We start from the raw sequence: 21368 nt of genomic DNA on the forward strand, positions 1-21368 counted from the left end.
CCTTAATAGTGCATCTAGGGGAAAAATTCTTCCTAGAGTACCCCTAACTACTTCCTGGGCAAGTAAGGTGTTATCAGCAATGTTTCTACCATTGACAAATGCTGACTGATTTAAAGAAATCATGCTAGGGAAGAATACAGCTAATCTAGTGACTAATATTCTAGTGATTGTCTTATAAACCACAGAACAACAAGAAATGAGCCTAAATTCCTTAGCCATACATGTATTTAAGGACTTAGGAACTAAGACAATGGTGGTGGCATTAAAAGCAGGTAACAGGGAGGATGTTTGAAAGAAATACCTTACAGCCCCTATAAAATCCTTGCTAACAATCCCCCAAGCAACCTTGAAGAACCAAAAAGTATAGCCATCAGGTCCAGGGCTTTTGTTTTTCCCCTGCCTGAACAAGGCATCCGTGATTTCAGCATCAGTAATCACACCAGCAAGGAGATCCTCAGCTCCAGCAGGTAAAGAGTAATTCAGAACAGATTTAAGCCAGCCAACAGAACAACCCTTCACCCTTGAATCAACATCCCCTATAAGGCTCTTAAAAAAAATTCAAGCTCAGTTGCCATGTCATCAAAAGTTTCATGGAACACCCCACTTTTATCCTTAATGACTTTGATAGTATTCCTCTTCTTATTCAATTCCACTCTCTGATGAAAAAACCTAGTGTTCAAATCACGCTCTTGAAGCCAATGGACTTTGGCTCTCTGCCTAAAAAAATCAGATTCAGCAGATTTCAGGGCAATTAATTCTGCCTGGAGCTTCTTTTCCTCATCCAACCTTCTATGATCTACATGAGCAAGATTATATAGCTGAACATATTCAAGTTCAGCCTTTTTTGCTGCCACTCTGCTAGTGGTATCAGAGAAACAGCTTCTGTTGAGGTCTTTTAACAATGGTTTTAGTCTTTATAACTTATTAAACAAGACTAACATAGGGTTCCCCTCATAATGTTCATGCCAACAACCTTCTACAACCCTCAAAAAAATTTCATTGGCAGTCCAACAATTAAAGAACTTGAATGGCTTAGGCCGAATTACCTGAGCACTTTTCTAAGTCCAAAGAATCCCAGGGCAATGGTCAGAAGGCCCCTGAGCTTTAAATTCCACAGCTGATTCAGCAAACTCCAACAACCATTGAGAGTTAATTAAAACTCTATCTAATTTTCGAGCCAAGAAGTTACTTTCTTGTTTGTTGGACAAGGTGAAAAGTGGACCTGTGAAAGGATGGTCATGAATCTCTAAATCCATCAAGCAATCATTGAAGTCCTCCATATCAGAGATGCTTTGCAACCCCAAAGCATCACAATCATAGCTCTCTTCTGCACTGACAAAAGTGTTAAAATCACCCCCAATCACCCAAGGGACAAACCTAATTTCAACATCCAAATTTCTTAAATGCTCCAATAATCCTCTTCTAGTCTGACTATTATTGCTACCATAGACAACAATAACAACAACCTTTCTACCAGCCACATCTCCTACAATTGAGAGAGCTTGGTCACAACCTTTTAGTACAGAGAAAGAAAGACACTTTTTCCACAGTATCCAAAGCCTACCACCCTCAGAGTACTCATAATTGGCAATTATATTCCAATCAGCAGCCAAAGTATCAGCAATCTTAGGAAAATTAATATACCTAACTCTAGTTTCCATGAAACATATTACATCCACACCTAAAACCTCCAACCTTCTCAAGACCTTTCCTTGCTTGAGCCCACTGTTGAGCTCTCTAACATTCCAAAAACTAAAAATCATCAAATAGGGATAAGAGGGTCATTAACTACAACTGACCCCATTACCTTTGACTTTCTCAATGTGATCTTTTTTCTTTGCTTTAATCTCATTGAGAAGCATAGCAACCCCCAAGGAAGTAGTTCTAGCTTTCATGTTACCATCAACACCACCACCACCAGCAAGTAGCTCCAATTTACTAGAAGTGCCGGAATTATCCTTCCTTTTCCCCCATGCTTTCTTTTTCTGGAGCAGTGAATCTTGTAGCGAGGGGAACTCTCCACCACAACCAAGGCTAACCAAATTGTCAGTGGAAATAACCTTTCCTATTGCATCAGGTGCCAAATCATCATTACCATTGGCCTCAGACTTCTGGGAAACCTTTCCACTATTGTCAGCAGAAGCAAACTCAATAGGGAATTGAGACTGGATTGTATTGTCTCCAGCTAGCACTTGTACATTGCCTACATTATTTTCTTACAGGCCTTTCACATTCGACACCTCTGAATTACCAACCTTCAGGTCAAAAGGCAGAGATCCTCCATCAGCAGGGTTGGATCCAGAGCCAGCAGAAGATAGATTCTCTACCACAGTAACAAAATTATCCAAATTTCCCTTATCAGAAAGATTAGGTAAATTGGAGTTCACTTTCCTCCTCCAAACTTCCTTATTTTTCATAGGAGCTTTAACCCCCTCAACACATACATTGGCCAGGTGCCCAAAGATTTTACAGTGAGAGCAGAATTTGGGCATCCAAGGGGCATCAATATGGACCTTGACTAAGGAGTCATCTTGCAGAACTACATTAACTACATCAGGAATAACTGCCCCTGCCTCAACTTCTACACAAACCTTTACATATTCAAGCCTCTCCCTCGAGGTAGTAACAGTGTCCATATAGAGGGGAACCCCAACAACACTAGCAATGTAGCTAAGACCATTCCTAGAGAAAAGCTCGATGGGGACATTATAAAGCTGAATCCAAACTGGTACTTGTCTAAGATCAAAATCTAATCTCTGTATATTTGGTTCCCATTTTCTTAATATTAAAGGTTTATTCTGAATGTGCCAAGGGCCATTCTCCAAGACCCAATCTCTCATCTCAGCATTAGAAAAGGAAAACACAAAGAGGTTTAATCCAGCCAGACTAACCTTAACCGATGATAGCTTCCCCCACAAAATATCAACAATTCTCTGCATGGATCCAAAGTTCGGAGCGAATCCAATAAATTGGCCTACCACCGCATTATTCCACTCAACAAGTCCTTCCTCAATTACATTGGGTAGAGGCTTAACAGTAGATATACCCTCCAAAACTTCGGGAGGAAAGAAATCTAGGGCTTGTTCCTGCAAACCACGAAAAAGCTTCCTCCAATCGAGCTCAGATGTCCTCAATTCCATAAGAGAAAAAACAAATTTGCAAAGAAGAACAACCAAAACAGCGTGCGAGAAGCAGAAATTAGCATAAGAGAAGCAAATCTGAGAGCCCATCAGACCTGCTAACGTGCGCCCAGAGAAGTTCCATGATAAATGCTGATTCGTCTAATTTTCGTTATAACAACAATCAATACCAATATTGTTCTTCTTTTGGTGTAAAATTAGCCTAAGTTAAAAAGGGAGTATCAATACTCATCAACGGAGTATCAATACTACTGGATTGGTATCGATACCCACGATGTGGTATTGATACCGAGATTACAAACCAAATTCTAGAATACAATTTTGGTACCGATATCCTGGTCAATATTGATACCTTAGCTTGGGAGTATCGATACTGGGATGAGAATATCGCTATTAGTCCTCCTTATTTCTTAGTTAAAACCAGCTGATGAATATCGACTCCCTAGGTAGAGTATCGATACTCTAGAGTCAGTATCGATACTGAGGTGATTAGTATCGATACTAGCATATCTTTGGGGGCTTTAAATCCAAGGGATGCTAAGAAGTGATGAGGTTTCCTAAGAACTCTAATTACTCTCTAATAAGACTTCAAGTGATAACGATAATATTGCTTAAGTACATTAAAAACGAGATTAATTAGAGTTACACAAAACTAGCCTCGTTTGAATACTCGAGAAACGATCAGGACACCTGAGTCACTTTAGTGAATGATACTAGTTTCGAGTAATAAAATCAGTCTAGATATCCTTAGGTAGTACACGAGGCACTTTAAACTGACTAACTAGGATCGAGGCCCAACACTCGCAATAGGTGGGTTAGTTGAGGGTGTTGCATCTGATGTAGAGATTTCGGGGCTAATCCTCGTTAGACTAGAGGGGTGCATGAGCTCCAAAATATAGGACCCTCAACCGCACCATGATGTCTACCATAAAGTAGAGAGTGCAGTATACGAGTATACTCATTGCTTGCATGAGCATTTGATGAATACTTTTAGTATAGTTTAGTTGTTAGTGTGGCACTAGGCTAGTAAACTCAGAGTTTGAAATTTGTTTCCTTATGCAAGTTAGTAGAAGGAGCAGTCAAGGAGCTTTTTGAGCAATCAAGATCCATACCGAGTTGCTAAGCAGAGTACGTCTCGAGTTATTTCTTTAGAGGGCATGTATATTTGTAGACCCTCTTTTTGTATATTCAAGTCGTAACTTCATTTATAAACGTTGGTCTGTATATTTTGAATCATTTATTTTAAGAGCTCTTAATGTAAAACTATTTTATATAAATATGGTTAATTTATTTTATCATGGGTGTTTTCAAGTTATTGTTTTGATTAAGAAATTAAAGAAAATTTTTGGTTAGCAATAATACTTTATATATTTAAGGATAATTGCAATAATATTCATCTCTATATTTTTTTCAATTAAATCATTATTTTTTTAAATAAAATTAAGAATTTTTATAAATATATTTGTTTCGGGTCGAATTAATTAAAGTTCAGGTTTTATCTCAAAAGACATGTCAAATCGAGTTTTAGGTAGAGATTTATATTTTCGGATTGGATCGAATTGGCCGAAAGCCTAACCCAACCTGATCCCTACACCAAAGCCTAACAAAACTTATATGAGCAAGTTTTCTACATTAGAAATAACATATAAATGTTCTCGTTTCACACTCACACTCGCACTCACACTCACACTCACTTTAATCCTTTCTTAGTAGAATATTGATTTAAGTCTAAGATAACTTGGCTTTTTCCTTCCCCATTTGATGTCTCACCTCCAACTACCTCTAGGGGTGTTCAATCGGTTCGGTTAACAGATTAACTGAATTTATTACAAATTTTCCATTTCTAAAATAACATTAGTGTGACTTATTTCATTGAAAAACCAGTTTGCATCATAATTCAACAATCATCATTCCATCCTCCAAGCATAACGAAATACAAAAAGAAAAGAAGTTCCATACATTCCGACCTCCATACATTAATAATTCAGTAAAAACAGTCTAATAAACCAAGTTAGAAGAACCACTAATACAATTATATAGGGAGCAGCAGCCAGCAGTCTTCATTCTTCAAAATTCTTCACGTGCATCTATTAAATCTTCTAAAAAATCATCATTTGCATTATCACTACAAAATATATACTATATCAGTAAAAACAGACTAGAATAAACATTAAAAAATTCGATCATATATAATACACGCTAAAAGACTAGAATGCGTACCCTTCCTTCTACTCACACTCACAATCTCACAGTAAATAAGCTTATGAGCTTATGAATTGAGGGTAGGATCTAATGCATTCCAAGATGAATAATGAATACATTCATTAATCCAACTAATAATAAATAAGATTAATGATGTAATAAATAATGAACTTCTCCTCTTGAAAAAAATATACTCAACCACTGAACAATTACTTATGCACCACCAACTCTTTAATTTTATGCTACTTCAAATATTCAATTCTATTGACTCCCCTTTATTTATTTTTTTTTTTAATTTCTCAAAATCAAGTTTTCTAATCTTCAATTGGTTTATTGTCTTATAAATTACTTACAACTCCATGTATAAACAGGGATTGGTATTGTTTTTTAATGGAATGGTTTAGGGTTTCAATTAGAAAAAGATGGCTCCTAACAGCTTCTATATTTTTAGTTTTTTACAATGCCCTGTGTTCTATAGACATTAAATCCTCAAGAATTTTTACATACCCTAAACCCCAAATCATGCAAACAAATAAACAGAAGTGAACAAAATCTCTCAAACCAACATGATAGAGTATATATATTAGTACATGCAAAAAAAAAATAGAAAACAAAAATTCATTGTTTTGAACTACCTCAATAGATCTGCACTGATTTTCAACTCTGTTATGGTACTTTGAACAATTTAAGCAGTTCCACTCGCTTCACCTACAAATTACAAAGTTGGAATATATTTGGGGGAAAGAAATAAGCAGAAATTATATGTAACAAAAGTTTGATAACTTACCAGCTCGAAAAGATTCAAAGATGCAAGCTCGAAAATCTAATATCGTAGGATTGAGAAGTTCTTGAGAAGAACTTTAGGATTGAGAAGTTTTTGAGAAGATAGAGAGTAACAGCCGTTTCACGTTTGGGCGTTGAAGACTTCAGGGTTCTTTCGACCTAATTTTTTTTCCCAACTGATTTTAACATTTTATTTATTTTTAGGGGTTTAAGTTAATTGGATCTTTAATGGGTCTTTAATGAGTTAAAGTTAATTGGGTTAGACAAATTGGATTTGTAACTAATGGGTCTGGAGCAGATTAGTCTAAATATATATAAATAATATTTATAAATTTGATATTTAGTAATTTCGGTTAATTCGATTAATTAATTGATTTCAAACCGAATTAATCGATAAACAAATTTTGAAAAGATCATTAGCCGTTAATCAATCGAACCTTAAGTTAACCGACTGATTAATCAAAAAAAAATTTTGGTTCGATCGGTTTAATCGGTTAACAAAAACTTTTAACACCCCCAATTACCTTTCTAAAAGCTTTACATATAAATAAACATGAAAACACCAACAAAATCAAGGTCTCCCCTTATACCATTTCACTAGAGCCTATGCTCTTTAGGTTTTTGTTGCTTAGTTTTTTTTTTTGAATTAATCACCGGTGTCTAATCTATTGATCCACTAATCCAGATCATGTATTGTAGAGACGAGAGCGACCCTCCCAATCCAGTTTTCTCCATTCGCAAACGTTAAGGTTCGAACCCCTGACATTGCTTAAGAAATCTAGTGCCTCATCCCACTAGACCAATTGATTGTTGGTGTTGCTTAGATTTTTTAGTTGCCCATTGTGGGTTTCTTAAGCTAATGTCGGCCTGTTTTTTTGTTGTTTGGGTACAGTAAAATCCAAATTATTGGGCTGCTGCTGTTTCTAAGTTTTTATCTTAATGATTTTTTGGGTAAATTATATGAATCATCACTGCGATTTGCTCTATTTTCTATTTCATTTATTGTATTTTAAATCAATTCAATTTTTTACTGAACTTTATGCATTTAGTGTTTTTGGTCACTCTTTTACTCCCCTAATGGCGTTATGATGTGGAATTTATTATTATTATTTTTAAATAACATTTTCCAAGTCAGAAAAAAAGTTAGACAAAAGCAAAAAAAAACTCTTTTTTTCCTTTCTCATTCTCTTCTTCTCCGCTCAACTCTTCTTCTCTCCCCCTCCTTTAGCATCCTCTCCAGGGTGGTATACGAGGAACTCACCTGTCAATTTCCTCCAGGTTAAATGATAGTGCAATGTGGATTTTCCAATCATAAGCAGCCATGTACAAATTCTTCCCCTCATATCCAAAGATGGAGAGGCTTCTTGACTCTGCAAAAGAAATGGAAGATTCTATTGCTGTCAACTTAAGGTGGTGGTGATGAAGTTTGATTTGCTTTGGTTTTCAGAATCACATTTTCGTTTGGGATATTGGTTTTCAGCATCACGGTTTCATTTGAGATTTCGTAGTACTTTAATCCTCTAAAATCCAAACTTCTTCTCATCTATGATAATGATACTTTGAATTTTCAGATCCATATCTAACGTATTTTTTTATTTGCATCTGAATCCACAATCTCGAAGTCGGCCTTTCCCCGCCAAGAAAAATAGAAACCAACCTCTTTTGATTATCATGCGACGATAAAATTGTTTCTGTTCGAGTATACTTTTAAGTTAGTCCATGGATTTATGAGGAGAACATAATGGGGCAGAAAAAAGGTTTTTTTTTTTAATTTTTTTACTTGAAAATTGTTATTTAAAAATAATAATAAAAATTCCACGTCATAACGCCGTTAGTGAGAAAAATGGTCGAGTGACTAAAAATGCTAAATGTATAAACTTCAGTGAGAAAATTGAACGGATTTAAAGTAAAATAAATAAATTAAGAAATAGAGCAAAGTACAATAATGATTCTTGTAATTTAACCTTTTCTAATATTAAAAATAAGTTAATTGCTGCAAATGTCTTAAAGTATGACTCCTTAAACTTTAAATGTTTAAATTTCAACCTTCTAAATCAGTCTTTAAACTTTTGATAATTTTAATTTTATCCCCAAACTATGACATTTATTCTAACTTGATTTCCAAAATTTTTTAGCATTCTAATTTTATCCCAAAATATACGTATATACTAATCACATATTTTTTATAAAATTGTTAGGCCAAATTATATTATTATATGTTAAAAAAAAACAAAATCTTGATTAAACTATGGTTGAAACTAATTATATATTTGGATGAATTTTGGGATGAAATCGAAAGATTTTAAAGTTTGAGGTAGAAAGAGGGTCATAGTTTAGGGATGAAATAAGAATGTACAAAAGTTTAAAGACTAATTTAAAATGATAGTCGTAGTTTAGAGATTAAATTGGAATACTTAAAACTTGAAGGACTAACTAAAATAAATATTATAATTTAAGGATATATGATGTAATTAACTCTTAAAAGAATCCCAAGAATTAGTAAGAAAAAGCAAGCGGCGATATCGCAAGGAAATCCATCCGAAGGAGAGAGATTCGGTTGGGGCAAACCAGAAAAGAAAGGAGCTGGAATTGATTAAGTTATGAAGAAATGAAGATAGTAACATACAACGTAAATGGACTGAGGCAAAGAGTCTCCCAATTCGGTTCTCTGCCCAAATTACTCAATTCCTTTGATGCCGATATAATCTGCATCCAGGTCCCAATTTCCCCTCTTTTATTCTACATTTTTTCTATCCCTTAATTTACTTTTATCCCTAATTTTCTTTTTTGGGGTTGAGTTAGGAGACGAAGTTGAGAAGACAAGAATTAGCGGCGGATTTGGCAATAGCCGATGGCTATGAATCCTTCTTTTCCTGCACTCATACCTCCGGTAAAGGCCGAACTGGGTACTCCGGTAAGCTGTTTGATTCTATGCCTATATGAGAAAGCGAGAAGAAGAAGAAGAAAAGTTCCCTCTTTTTTTTCAAAAAAAAATTATATATTTGCAGGTGTGGCTACATTTTGTCGTGTTAAGTCGGCATTCTCAAGTGTAGAAGTGGCATTGCCGGTTGCGGCAGAGGAAGGCTTCACGGGCCTCTTAGGTTGTTCTAGAAAAGATGAAGCCGCTTCCGTAACTGAAGGGCTTGAGGAGTTTTCAAGAGAGGAGCTTCATCATGTTGATAGTGAGGGACGGTGCATTATCACTGATCATGCTCATTTTGGTTAGTTTAACATTGTATTATCAATTGTGTTACTTCTTTTTATGATGAGAGCTTATCTTAATCTTTGCTTAATATATTTGTTAGTTCTTTTCAACTTGTATGGACCCCGAGCTGGGGATGGTGATACCGAGAGAATTCAATTCAAGCTTAACTTTTTCAAGATATTAGAGGTACTGAAGTTTGTTTTGGTAAGAATTGTTACTTGTAAGATGTGAAATCGGTGCAATGGGATTAAAACTGATTGTCTTTGATGTAGAAAAGATGGGAGTCTCTGCTGCGACAAGGAAGGAGGATTCTTGTTGTTGGTGACCTCAACATTGCTCCTTGTGCTATTGATCGTTGTGATGCAGGACCCAATTTTGAGAAGAATGAGTAAGCCTCTGACATATAGATTGTCTTCATTATGAGACAAAACCGATTTTCTTTTAAAGTAACTAATTCAGTTGAAATTCATTTTTAGGTTCAGAACATGGTTTAGATCCAAGCTTGTGGAATCTAGAGGTTGTTTCTTTGATGTTTTCAGGGCAAAACACCCAAACAGGTTTAAACTTTCTCCTTGTGACATTGAATTCATTTAATTTGTCAACATTCCTCTTATAACGCTAAGCATTTATTCTTTCATTGAAGAGTTCTTATATTCATCTTTGTCTTCTTTGCAGAAGAGATGCATTTACATGCTGGCCATCAAATACTGGTGCCGAACAATTCAATTATGGGACAAGAATTGATCATATTCTATGTGCTGGGCCTTGCATACATGGGGAGCATGATGTGGAGGGACATAATTTGGTAACCTGCCATGTAAAGGAGTGCGATATCTTGACAGAATACAAACGGTGGAAACCTGGAAATACGCCAAGGTAAAGATTAGATCCAACTATGTCGTTAGATTGAGTATGACAAGATAATTAACTTTTTATTTTTTACACATTTTTTTTTGGATAAGAGAAGGAGGTCTCATTAAAAACCCCCTTCATATTCATCGAAATACAGATAGTAACTCAACGAACATAGGAAGGAGGAAAAGAGTACCACAAAAAAAATTTATTAATGGGTCCAAAATACACCAGAAAGGAAAACTAAAAGCCCAGCTGAGAGTACACCGAGGCTAGACACATCCCTCAAAGAAACAAAACAACCTGCCCAGCCAGACAAGATACAAACCAAATTAACCAATGCTTGACTTTGCTAACTTATCCTCCTCCTAATTAGCACATCTCTGGATGTGCCTAATAATTACATTGACTAGCTGAGGAAACGAAGCAAGGCAAGTGCCTGGATTCTTTATCCAATTCAAAAGCATTAAGACAGTCACTTTACAAAATTAGCTGACCCTTTGCACCTCACTCCGAATCCACAAACAGAGACAAACCAGCTTGAATGACCTTCAATTCAGCTAGGATGGGGGGCCTGGACCAGTAGAAGCCGAAAAGGAACCCAACAGCTTGCTCTATGCATCTCTAAGAAGTCCACTAATACCACTCCTTTTCCAATCCCTGTTAACAGCCCCATCCACATTAACTTTAAAGAAACCAGGGGGCGGGGACTCCAAGAGGCCGAGGAAGGATTTGATTGCTTAGAACAATTGCAGGAATCTGCCAAAGTCGGGTCCTCAACAAGGCAGTCTAAATGAAAAGGGAAATTAGGGAACTTTGCCGAGAACCAGGCAGTCAATCTATATCTTGTTAGAGAAAACAAGTGAATTTGATCTAACTTCCCTTTCTCAAATATCAAATGATTCCGACATTTCCATAAGGTCCACAAGACAGCTCCTGCCTTCCGGAATTAAGTTCAACATTACTGACTTAGGAAATAAATTGAACCAACAAGATAAGAAAGTAGAAGAATTTTTTACACATTTCAAATTTGAAAGTTTCTCTTTTCAGATTATTTGATGATTGCCTTAATTATCTAACATCTACGATTCGATTGTTGTGGTAACTGAAGTATCATGTTATTTTTTTATAGGAATATCAAGCCTCATTAAAAAACCCCTTCTTGATTAATGGAGCTTGAAAGTAAGCTCCTTAATCAGCGGAAGGAGGAAAAAAGTGCCTTAAAAATTTTATTACTCGTACGAAATTACATAAGATTTAACAATAACTCCATATTGTATTACAAAAAAACTTAACAACTCTACTAACAACCAAAACCCTAAAACTCAAACAAGAAAAACCACTGATATAGCCTAACAATCAACCAATCCCCAACTTTGCTAAACTATCTGCCTCCCATTACACGCCCTTGGAATCAACCTAACTGAGTGCACCCTTTCCGAGATGAGTGATGAAATCTCTTTAACTAATGGCAAGATAAAAACAGGAGCCAAAATCGGGGATTGAATCCATTCCACAACCGACTTACAGTCACTTTCCACAATCAACCTTCCAACAGGAACCCAGCAAGAAGACAAATAGATTTCAATGCCTCTCTTTATAGCCTTTAACTCAGCAACCGGCAGGGGACCTTGACCTACATTTTCTGAAAAAGTCAGAAGAGTGTTGCTATTCCAGTCTCTTAAAATACCTCCTATACCTTTATCTGTGCCATCAAGTCTAACAGCTCCATCAACATTCATCTTCAAAAAATCAACAGGGGAGGGAACCAACGAATCACCTGAAAATTCTTAGGTTTAAGAACTTGAATACCATCTGCAAGAGATGGATCACCAATCAGCACATCTTCCTGAATAGGAAACTTAGGGTACTTGGCTAGAAACCATTTAGATAACCTGAATCTAGTAATAAAAAACAGAGACATCCTGTCAAGGGGAGAACCTTCGAACACCATTGCATTCCTAGCTTTCCAAATCGACCAAAATACTACTCCCGGAATAAATTTCCAAATCAACGAATTCCCCCTCAGCTCACCCTAGGAACTAAGTAAAGAAGGTGGGTCCTTTGAAAGTACTAAGGCTAGATCCCAAAAGTTTGCTATTTTATTCCATAATTCCCAAACTACATAACACGGAATAAATAAGTGCTGCACTGATTCCACGTGTTTCTTACAAAAAGGAAGAATATCATCCCCTAGTTGCATTCCTCTGTTCACCAACTCTTCTCTCACTGCCACTTTCTGATGAGTTAGCTGCCACAAGAAAGCTTCAACACGAGGAGGAGATAATCCCAACCACACCCCTTTTAACCACAAATCAGAACCCCAAACACCTTCCCGAGTGCATTTATGCAAGATTTTACTGAAAACAATCCATCCCCACTTGCAGACCAAGATAAAAAATCTTCTACTGAATCTGCCAGTTTAAAATCCTTCAGTTTTGTAATCAATTCCAACTACTGATCCAATTCCCAGTCACACAAATTCCTTCTGGTTTCGATGTTCCACACCCAACCGTTCGAATCAAAGCTGCCAAACTCAGCAACCTTACCCCATTTGTTTGTAGAAAGCACATACATTCTAGGAAATAGATTTTTTAAAGGAAACTCGTCAACCCATGTATCTGTCCAAAATGAAATAGACTTTCCATTTCCCACTTTCAACTTTGAATATGATCTGATACATTCACCCTCCGAGTCATTCTTCAAGAAATTGTTAGCAATACCTCTCAAAATCCAAGAAGATTTGGGAGAAAAACCTTGCTAATAAACATGGTATTACAACTAACCTTGTGCTTGCTACATAACACACTTTTCCACAAAGTATTCTTTTCATTGGCGAACTTCCACATCCATTTTCCCAAAAGAGCCCGATTAGAAAGATTCAAATCAAGAACACCAAGACCACTAGAATTCAGAGGCTTGCAAACTGATCTCCAATTCACCCAGTGTATCCTCCTCTTTTCCTCATTACCCCCATAGAAATCTGGCCATTAATGAATTGAGCTTCTTACCAATTTTGCAAGGCATTCTAAAAAGAGATAAGAAAAATATTGGTAAGGATGTTAGCACCGACTTCAATAAAACTGTTATGCCAGCCAATGAGAGACAAGAAGCTTTTCACCCGAAAAGTTTGGAGCTAAAATTCTTAAAGACTGGATCCCATAGGGCTTCTGAGTTTTTCTTAGCACCGAGAGGAAGTACCAAGTAATCTGTTGGAAAGGAACCAACTGAACAACCCACTGCTAATGCCTAATCTGTTAAGACTTCCTCTTCCACATTAATACCAAACAGCTTGCTCTTAGCTAGATTTAGATGCAACCCTGCCATAATACTAAAAATCCTCAACACTCTCTTGACATTTTTAATCTGGGAAAGAGATGCTTGACAAAAAATATCAAGTCATCGTCAAATTGGAGATGTGACAACCGAACAGAGTTTTCAGATTTCCCAATAACGAAAGCTTGGAAAAGACCCCTGTCTACTGCTTTAGTTAACATCAAGTGATGCAGCTCATCTATAATGTTAAACAGAAGCGGAGATAAACTGCACCCTTGCCTAAGTCCTTTGGCCATAGGAAACTCTTCCAAGGGAGACCCATTTACAAGAACCGAGATTGAAGCTGTTGATAAACACTGAGATATCCACGACAACCATCTCTTACCAAAACCCATCTCTGACATTGCTCTGATTAAAATTGGCCATTCAACAGAATCATAAGCTCTACGAAAATCTACTTTGAAAACAACCCCTTGTAGCCCTTGTTTTCTCCAATAATCAATCCCTTCATTTGCGATAACAGCACAATCCAACAACTGTCTCCCCGGTATAAAAGCAAACTGGGAGTGACTAATTATATCACCAACACAACAACTCAGTCTCTTCGATAAAACCTTAGAGAGGATCTTATATAAACTGCCTACAAGGCTAATTGGTCTAAAATCCTCTACGTTGTCCGGATTTAGCTTCTTCGGAATAAGTATGATAAACGCATGATTTAAACCATGCCCATTTCCTTCCAAAATATAAATCTTCAAAAAATTTCAGCATATGCTCTTTTAAACTTGGCTAACATTTTTTAAAGAAACCCATGGTGAAACCATCCGGTCCTGGAGCTTTAGAGCTGTCTGATGATGCTATAGCATGCCAAATTTCATGTTCTAAGAAATGCTCTTCAAGCTTGTTAGACTGTTCCCCTGACAGCTTAGCAAATTCCAGAAGTAAGTCCTCCACTTCCGTTGTTGAATTGGAGTTGTATGTTGCCTTAAAAAATTCCGAAATATGTAACTTTAACTGCTGAGGATCTGAAACCACATTCCCATTTATCTTCAAGCTTAAAATTTCATTTCTTTTGCTTCTATTCAGCGCAAACAGATGAATAAACCTTGTGTTTCTATCCCCATCTTTAATCCATCTAGTCCTCGACTTCTGAAACCAAATGCTTTCTTCAATCCTATACAGCCTCTAGAGATTAGTTCTAAACTGCATCATCTGATCCCACTCCTGCTTCGAGAGAATTCCATCTTGAGCTTTAAAGTCCAGTTCATTAATTTTCCTTTCTAAATCAGAAATAGACTTGGAAATCCCAAAAGATTTGTTGCTTGACTAATTTATGATTAATTTTTTTGTTCCTTGTAAAATGCTGAAGATTTCCCTTCTATTATTTCTCCCTCTCATATCAACCATGAAAGATTTAACCAAGTTCTCAAATCCTTCCTCCTCTAATAGATAATTAAAAAATCTGAATGGTTTAGGACCCACCCCAATTAACAGCTTTATCCTCTAATGAAACTGGATTATGATCAGATAAGGATCTAGGCAAAAGTCTTTGCACTACATTCGGAAAACAGGTTAGAAACCTCCCAGAGATTAAGAACCTGTCGAGTCTTTCCCAAGTAGAGTCTTCTCTATTATTACACCAAGTATACCTTCCTCCCACCATAGGAAGATCAATTAAATTTGATTACTATAAGAAATTTCTAAATATATCAATAGAATGCCAGTTTTGGGACTTGCCCAACTTCTCAGCCGGATCGAGATACACATTAAAGTCCCCCCCAATACACACCGATAAATTTTGAGCAGAAACAAACTCCAACAGCTCCCTGAAAAAATCTTCCTTTTCAACTTCAATGGATGGACCATAAACATTAATAATCACACACTCTTCACTTGAATTCCTAAACATCCCAAAAACTGCTATGAATCTGCCATTTAAGTGGATGTTGGAGACTTCAAAATCATTGTCATTCCACATAATCATTAATCCACCTACAGATCCCACTGCTGGAGCAACAATTCCTCCTTTAAGAAGTCTCCCCCCTATCCTTCTCCTAAGAGCCAAAGAGCAACTTTCTAGTTTTGTTTCTTGAATGAGAAGAAAGCTCGGCTTATTCTTCTTTACCAAATTAGCTACAACTCTTGATTTTCCCTTTTTTCCCTTTTTTCCAAAACCCCTTACGTTCCATGAAATTATGTTGACATTTATCATAACGAGAAATTTAACACCAAAGCCTTAAAGCTAGTTAACAAAAGAAATCTAATCCCCTGATTTCCCCCGTTCCCTACTTTCGACCAATCCCTCCTCAAAATTTATAATTTTATCCAGAAAGGCCTTCTTCCCCTCTTTAAAAGATATCCCCAGTATTTTGCTAACTTCCCATGTAGCCAATGCCTCCTCCAAGAACAACGAGAATGTTGAAGAATAAACAGTAGGGAAGCTAACCACATCCAAAGCTTCTCTAATCAAAAGCCTTCTCTTTCTTCTACTCACTATCCCTGCCATAGAAACAGGTTTAGATCCAATAGAGAACACTTATACATTCCCTGAATGTTGAGAAATATCCACTGCTGAAATATGAGGAACACCAATTTCCTCATCAATGGAATTGGATCCTTCCACCAAGGAATTTAGATATGATTGACTGCTCGAAAGAGGGTTTAGAATTTTCCTATTTTGAACAACCAACTCCCTTGTTTGAAGTCCCCCATCTTCTCTGCTCAGATTAAACCACACCTTTCTTACCCTAGATCTTCTATATACTTTATAAACAATTCATTTATTCCACCTTCCTATTGGGACGTTCCTAGTGCACAAACTTCTAGACAAGTGATCCAAAGGACTCCAACTCCTTAAACCATTTGAGAAAGACTCCTGATTGGCTCCCAACACCTGAATTCCAACCTTTGGACTGGTGCGACTTCCCTTTCCACCTCTGTTTCCTCCATACTTCTTTCTTCTTTGTCCAGTTCAACTTCTTCCTCTAACCCTTCAAAATTATTATTTTTAGAAAACCCTCTACATTGAGACTGTACTCTGACATTTGATTCTCCAGCACTCCTTTTTAAATTGGAGTCAAGCCTAGCAGGCACCAAATTCTGCAAGTTTAATTTCTCCAAATCTGTCTGTTGCAGATCACCTAGAATGTCCACCCGAGAATCTTTCTGTTTTCCATGGCCCAATTTTATTAAGTTAACAACTGGCCCAGTTAGAGAAAATCTTGTATTATTTGAGTTGGGCTCACTAAAGTCATCTGACTGGGCTTTTTCACTACCATAACAGAAATTATTCCTCAACCCAAGGCCCAGATATTCCCCTTTTAGATTCAAATTTTCTTCTGGTATTTCTGACACCCTTTCCCCACTAGGTTGACCTTCTACCTGCCACAATAAATGCTGACCCTCACAGCCGCCAGCCACAGCAGTACATTCATCCCCTTTCAACCACGTGTCGACTCTACCTCTAGTATCCTCGTCTAATACGTCGAGCCTACCAACCCCTCCTAAGCACCGATCATCTCCCTCCTCTGATGCTGCAACTTCCCTGTATACTCCACCGTCGTCCACCGCTGAATTCACTACTGATAAACCATTATGTTTCATATAAACCGAGCCCAAATTAATTTTAACCAAATAAGATCTCCCATACGATCCAAGTGTGACTGTTTCCAGTATATCAAAAGGACTGGCCACTAGGCCTGTAAACAAACCGAACGCACACGAACGGAGGTATGTTCATGTTCGTTCATTTAATAAATAAACGAACATAAACGAATAAAAATTTTTTTGTTCATGTTCGTTCATTAAGGAATATAGCTTGTTCATGTTCGTTCGTTTAATATATAAACGAACATAAACGAACACGAACATAAATGAACACGAACATAAACATTGGAGACCCTACCTTCCATTGTTCTTTCATGAAAAATAGTCGACAATGCAAATCAACCAAATCTACAGTGATAAATAGCGTAAAATTGATTAGCAGTGATAAAATGTTTAAAGATATCAAATATTTCGATCAATCTTTTAAAGATATTAAATGATTTACACGACTTTAATTTAACACTACAACATTTATCTTAGTGATCCATGATTACATATGAACAATCATTTTCCACTATGTTATTATAATAAATTCGCCGGCTAAAAGTTTTGTGACATCAATGTCAGAATTTAGTGAGATTTGTTAATAATGGTCTTTTCCATTGGTAGAGTAGAAAATTTAATAGCATGAAGATTTCAAACGGTACAAATTGGACTACAAGGCAATAACATAGATCCGAAATCCATCCGATGTTACATATCTAATTGATATTATTGTTAAAACACTATTCAAAATTTTAACGTACCAAAAGTCTACTCCACAACTAAAGGTCACACAAAAACTATGAAAACAAAAGTTCATTGTCAAAGTGTATTTTCTATTTATTAATGGGTTCTTCCTGAAAAACCCATTATTTCCGCTATTACACTCTTTTTCAGAAATTGCATAGAAACCTTTGTTTTGTTTTCTGGCAAATTCTATATATTTTTCTCTTTACTGATGCTCATATACTTCCGATTGTTACCTTTATCTTCCTATCTATTTCTAGAAAGAAGTATGATGTTTTCTTGAGTTTTAGATGTGAAGATACCCACAATAACTTTACATATCAAATATTAAGCCAAATAAAACAAAGAAAGAGATGAATACATACATGTAAAACTTCAGATTGCATTATAATATAACTTGTTTTGAAGCTTTCACTGATCGTCTCCACTCTCCAGTAAACACTAGGGTTTGGGAAAAAAAAGGAGAAAATGAATATAGGTACGAGGTGCCTCACGGGTTAACATATTGGATTTAATCTCCAAATAAAATTGGGTTAATTATGGAGTTGGTCATCAGAATATCAGATTAATTAATATTTTTAAGATACTTACAAATTGGTCACCAAAATTGATTTAAGAAGATTGGGTTAAACATAAATGAACGAACATAAACGAACATAACCGAACGAACATAAATAAACATAACCGAACGAACATAAACGATCATAACCGAACGTTCACGAACGTAAATGAACGAACGAGACATATGTTCGTATTCGTTCATTTAATTAAACGAACATAAAATCTTGTTCATGTTCGCTCATTTAATAAATAAACGCACATAAACGAACTTCCCGCCGCACGGTTCATGAACGGTTCCCTGAACGTTCAGTTCATTTACAGACCTACTGGCCACCCTCAACAGTTCCCTTGCAACCGCCATATCCTCTCTTCTAACCGTCGAATCTTGAATGCAAATCAGCTTCCCCCACCTTGAAACAAGTTTTTCCAAGAACGGGACATTCCAACATAATAAGGGAACTCCAACTAATTCAACCGAGCAAAAAGACATCGGTAAGCCTTCCTCATTCAGAAGCATATCAAGCCATTCAAACCAAAATGACAATATCTCCAATCTACTCGGCCACGCCTCCTTTAATTCTTCCACTGAAGCAAAGGTTAAAATGCATGAGTTCCTTGCATAACCCCATTTAGCTAACTTGACTTTGATCCCATCACTAGCCAGACCCTTCATCACTAGATCCAAATCGAAGTGTGTTTTAATGATCCCTGTCAATGATCTTTTCACCCAATCCGATTCATCCGAGGGAATGTGCATCTCCCACAAGTTCCTCAACCCCGATTTCTTTCTAGGAATCCCCTCCCTATTTTCTTTGCTCACCAGAACTTCCCTCAGCCCAACATTGGAGGCTAACACATCCTTATATGATCTTTCATCTCTCAATCGATTAAAGGACTCATTATCAACTTTTCTTCTCCAATTCCCTCCCTTATACAACGTATCTTCTTCTCTTATGGAATTTCTACTGGCAACTTGCCTAGACCTCTGCTTCTGATACTTAGCTACCCCGACAGATATTTTCTTTCTTTCCATCAATCCAAATACCATTTACATTTTCCACCGCCTTCTTCAATCCTTTCTCCTTAGCAAACTGAACGAAAGCAAACGTGTGGTTTCTATAGTTCGGTTTACTAGAACTACTCGGAATGAAAACTCGCAATACACGACCCTGTTGTTGAAAAATTTCCTTAACTGTTCTCCTAGAGACTCTCTTGCTCAGATTGTCCACAAACACCATCCAATCCTCACCGGAGGAATGAAGACCTAAGATACTCTCTCTCTCTCTCTCCAGCTCTCTCTCTGACAATCTCTCTCTCTTCAGCTTTCTCTCTGACACTCTCTCTCATCGTTTTTTGGAATAAGGCTTGTTATCCCAGTTATCAAGTGAATATTTTTAGTGCCTTGTGGGAATTGATGGCTCATTTGGAGGTTCAGATGTTCTAAAGGAATCTGGTTCAAAGAAGAAGTATCATGTTATTATAAATCAACTCTGACAATGTGGAACACTTTGGTCATTCTGTTCACATGATTTTGTCAATTTTTCCTCGTGTAGGTGGAATGGAGGGTGGAACACTAAGTTAGAAGGTTCGGACCATGCACCTGTTTATACATGCTTAGTGGATATCCCAGATGTCTCGGTACATAGCACTCCATCCTTAGCTGCTAGATATTTGCCAATGGTTCATGGTCTGCAGCAAACTCTTGGTACAAGATTTATCCCCATTTTTGTGTATTATTCTTATTTAAAATTAGTATTCCCATCTTTACAGAATCATTTCTGCAGCATCTTAAATTTTCAAAGATTTTTCTCCCTTTTTTTATTTGGACAGCGTCAGTTTTAATGAGAAGGCAAGATTCTAAGCAAGTCGAATCCCATGTAGTATCTGGTTCATCTACTGATGGTAGTATCATCTCAGGAGGTTGCAGTCATGGTGTCAAAAGGTCTATGGCTAATAGTGATGTTCTTGGAACCGATATGTCCTGCTGTTCTTCGGATCAGGATTCTGATAATCCCATCCTAAATGTTGGTCATTCTAAAGATCTCACAGAGGAGGCTGCTTGTAATCCTCCAATTGCATTCAACAAGCAGTATGTCGGTTCATTGCCAAACAAAGAAACGAGGAAAAAAGCAAGAAAAAGCCTACAGCTCTCATTGAGATCATTTTTCCAGAAAAGTTCAAACATAGATAAAGGCGTTGACAATTCTGCTACTGATATTTCAACTAGCCAGGCTGTTGCCCTAAACTCTAGCAATCAGTCCCTGGAAGCTCCTGTGATAGATGATTGTAGATGCAGCATAATGCAGAATGAAACAAATGGGATTTCATCCTCTCAGGGTCGAGAAAAACTGGATTGTCTATGTAGTCCAAAGAAAAATGACACAAATGGGAGTGCATTCTCACAGGGTCAAGAAGAACGAGATAGAAGTTATTTGGAGAAACAGAAGAACGGCGACGCGTTACTGCAGTGGCAAAGGATCCAACAACTCATGCAGAACAGCATTCCTCTTTGCAAGGGCCATAGAGAACCTTGTATTTCTCGAGTAGTGAAGAAACCAGGTCCTACTTTTGGTCATAGATTCTATGTGTGCGCTCGAGCCGAGGTATGTGTTTTTCATCAAATCATTAAGTACTCTGCACTTCGAGTGCAGTTTATGTTAGGAAAGGTGCAAGTTATACTTGGTAATTGAGTTGTTATTTTGGCATCTTACAGGGCCCTTCTTCTAACCCTGAAGCGAATTGCGGTTACTTTAGATGGGCTTCTATGAAATCTCGGCCGAAGTGATGGTGATCTTTCAGCCCAAGTTTGATGGGAGAATATGCAAATATACGCTTCCCACTCTGCTCCTCAATACTGGCATACAGTTGTAAATCACTGTATCCATTTCAACCTCTTCTATGCTAGAAAGTGGAGTCTTTCATTCATGCTAGAAAGTATTATTACATGTATTGAAGGTGCTGAATGTTAGTTCATATTGGATGATGAAATGGGATCAAATTTGCCAGTGCATTTG

General features: G+C 37.0%; 1 protein-coding gene and 1 long non-coding RNA gene across 3 annotated transcripts; one reads left to right on the forward strand and one right to left on the reverse strand.

Annotated features, from left to right (window-relative positions):
- Nucleotides 1-5016: 5016 nt before the first annotated feature.
- Nucleotides 5017-6276, reverse strand: LOC120166785. Its single transcript, XR_005519966.1, has 3 exons — nt 6130-6276; nt 5978-6050; nt 5017-5265 (listed from the first exon to the last, which is right to left on the reverse strand). It is a non-coding gene; the product is annotated as an uncharacterized LOC120166785 (long non-coding RNA).
- A 2399-nt stretch (nt 6277-8675) lies between these two features.
- Nucleotides 8676-21297, forward strand: LOC120166782 (DNA-(apurinic or apyrimidinic site) endonuclease 2-like). 2 transcript variants are annotated; one of them, XM_039175982.1, is made up of 10 exons: nt 8676-8841; nt 8928-9039; nt 9134-9346; nt 9431-9516; nt 9603-9718; nt 9807-9887; nt 10006-10206; nt 19908-20059; nt 20185-20957; nt 21068-21297. In XM_039175982.1, the coding sequence occupies exons 1-10, from the start codon at nt 8734-8736 to the stop codon at nt 21137-21139; spliced, it is 1914 nt and encodes a 637-aa protein (XP_039031913.1). In that variant the 5' UTR covers nt 8676-8733; the 3' UTR covers nt 21140-21297. The 2 variants fall into 2 exon arrangements, with proteins under 2 accessions (XP_039031913.1, XP_039031914.1); XM_039175983.1 differs by lacking the exon at nt 9807-9887.
- Nucleotides 21298-21368: the final 71 nt, after the last annotated feature.

This window comes from Hibiscus syriacus, unplaced genomic scaffold, assembly GCF_006381635.1.
Source record: "Hibiscus syriacus cultivar Baekdansim isolate YM2019G1 unplaced genomic scaffold, ASM638163v2 tig00111644_pilon, whole genome shotgun sequence".
NCBI classification, from domain to species: Eukaryota; Viridiplantae; Streptophyta; class Magnoliopsida; order Malvales; family Malvaceae; genus Hibiscus; species Hibiscus syriacus.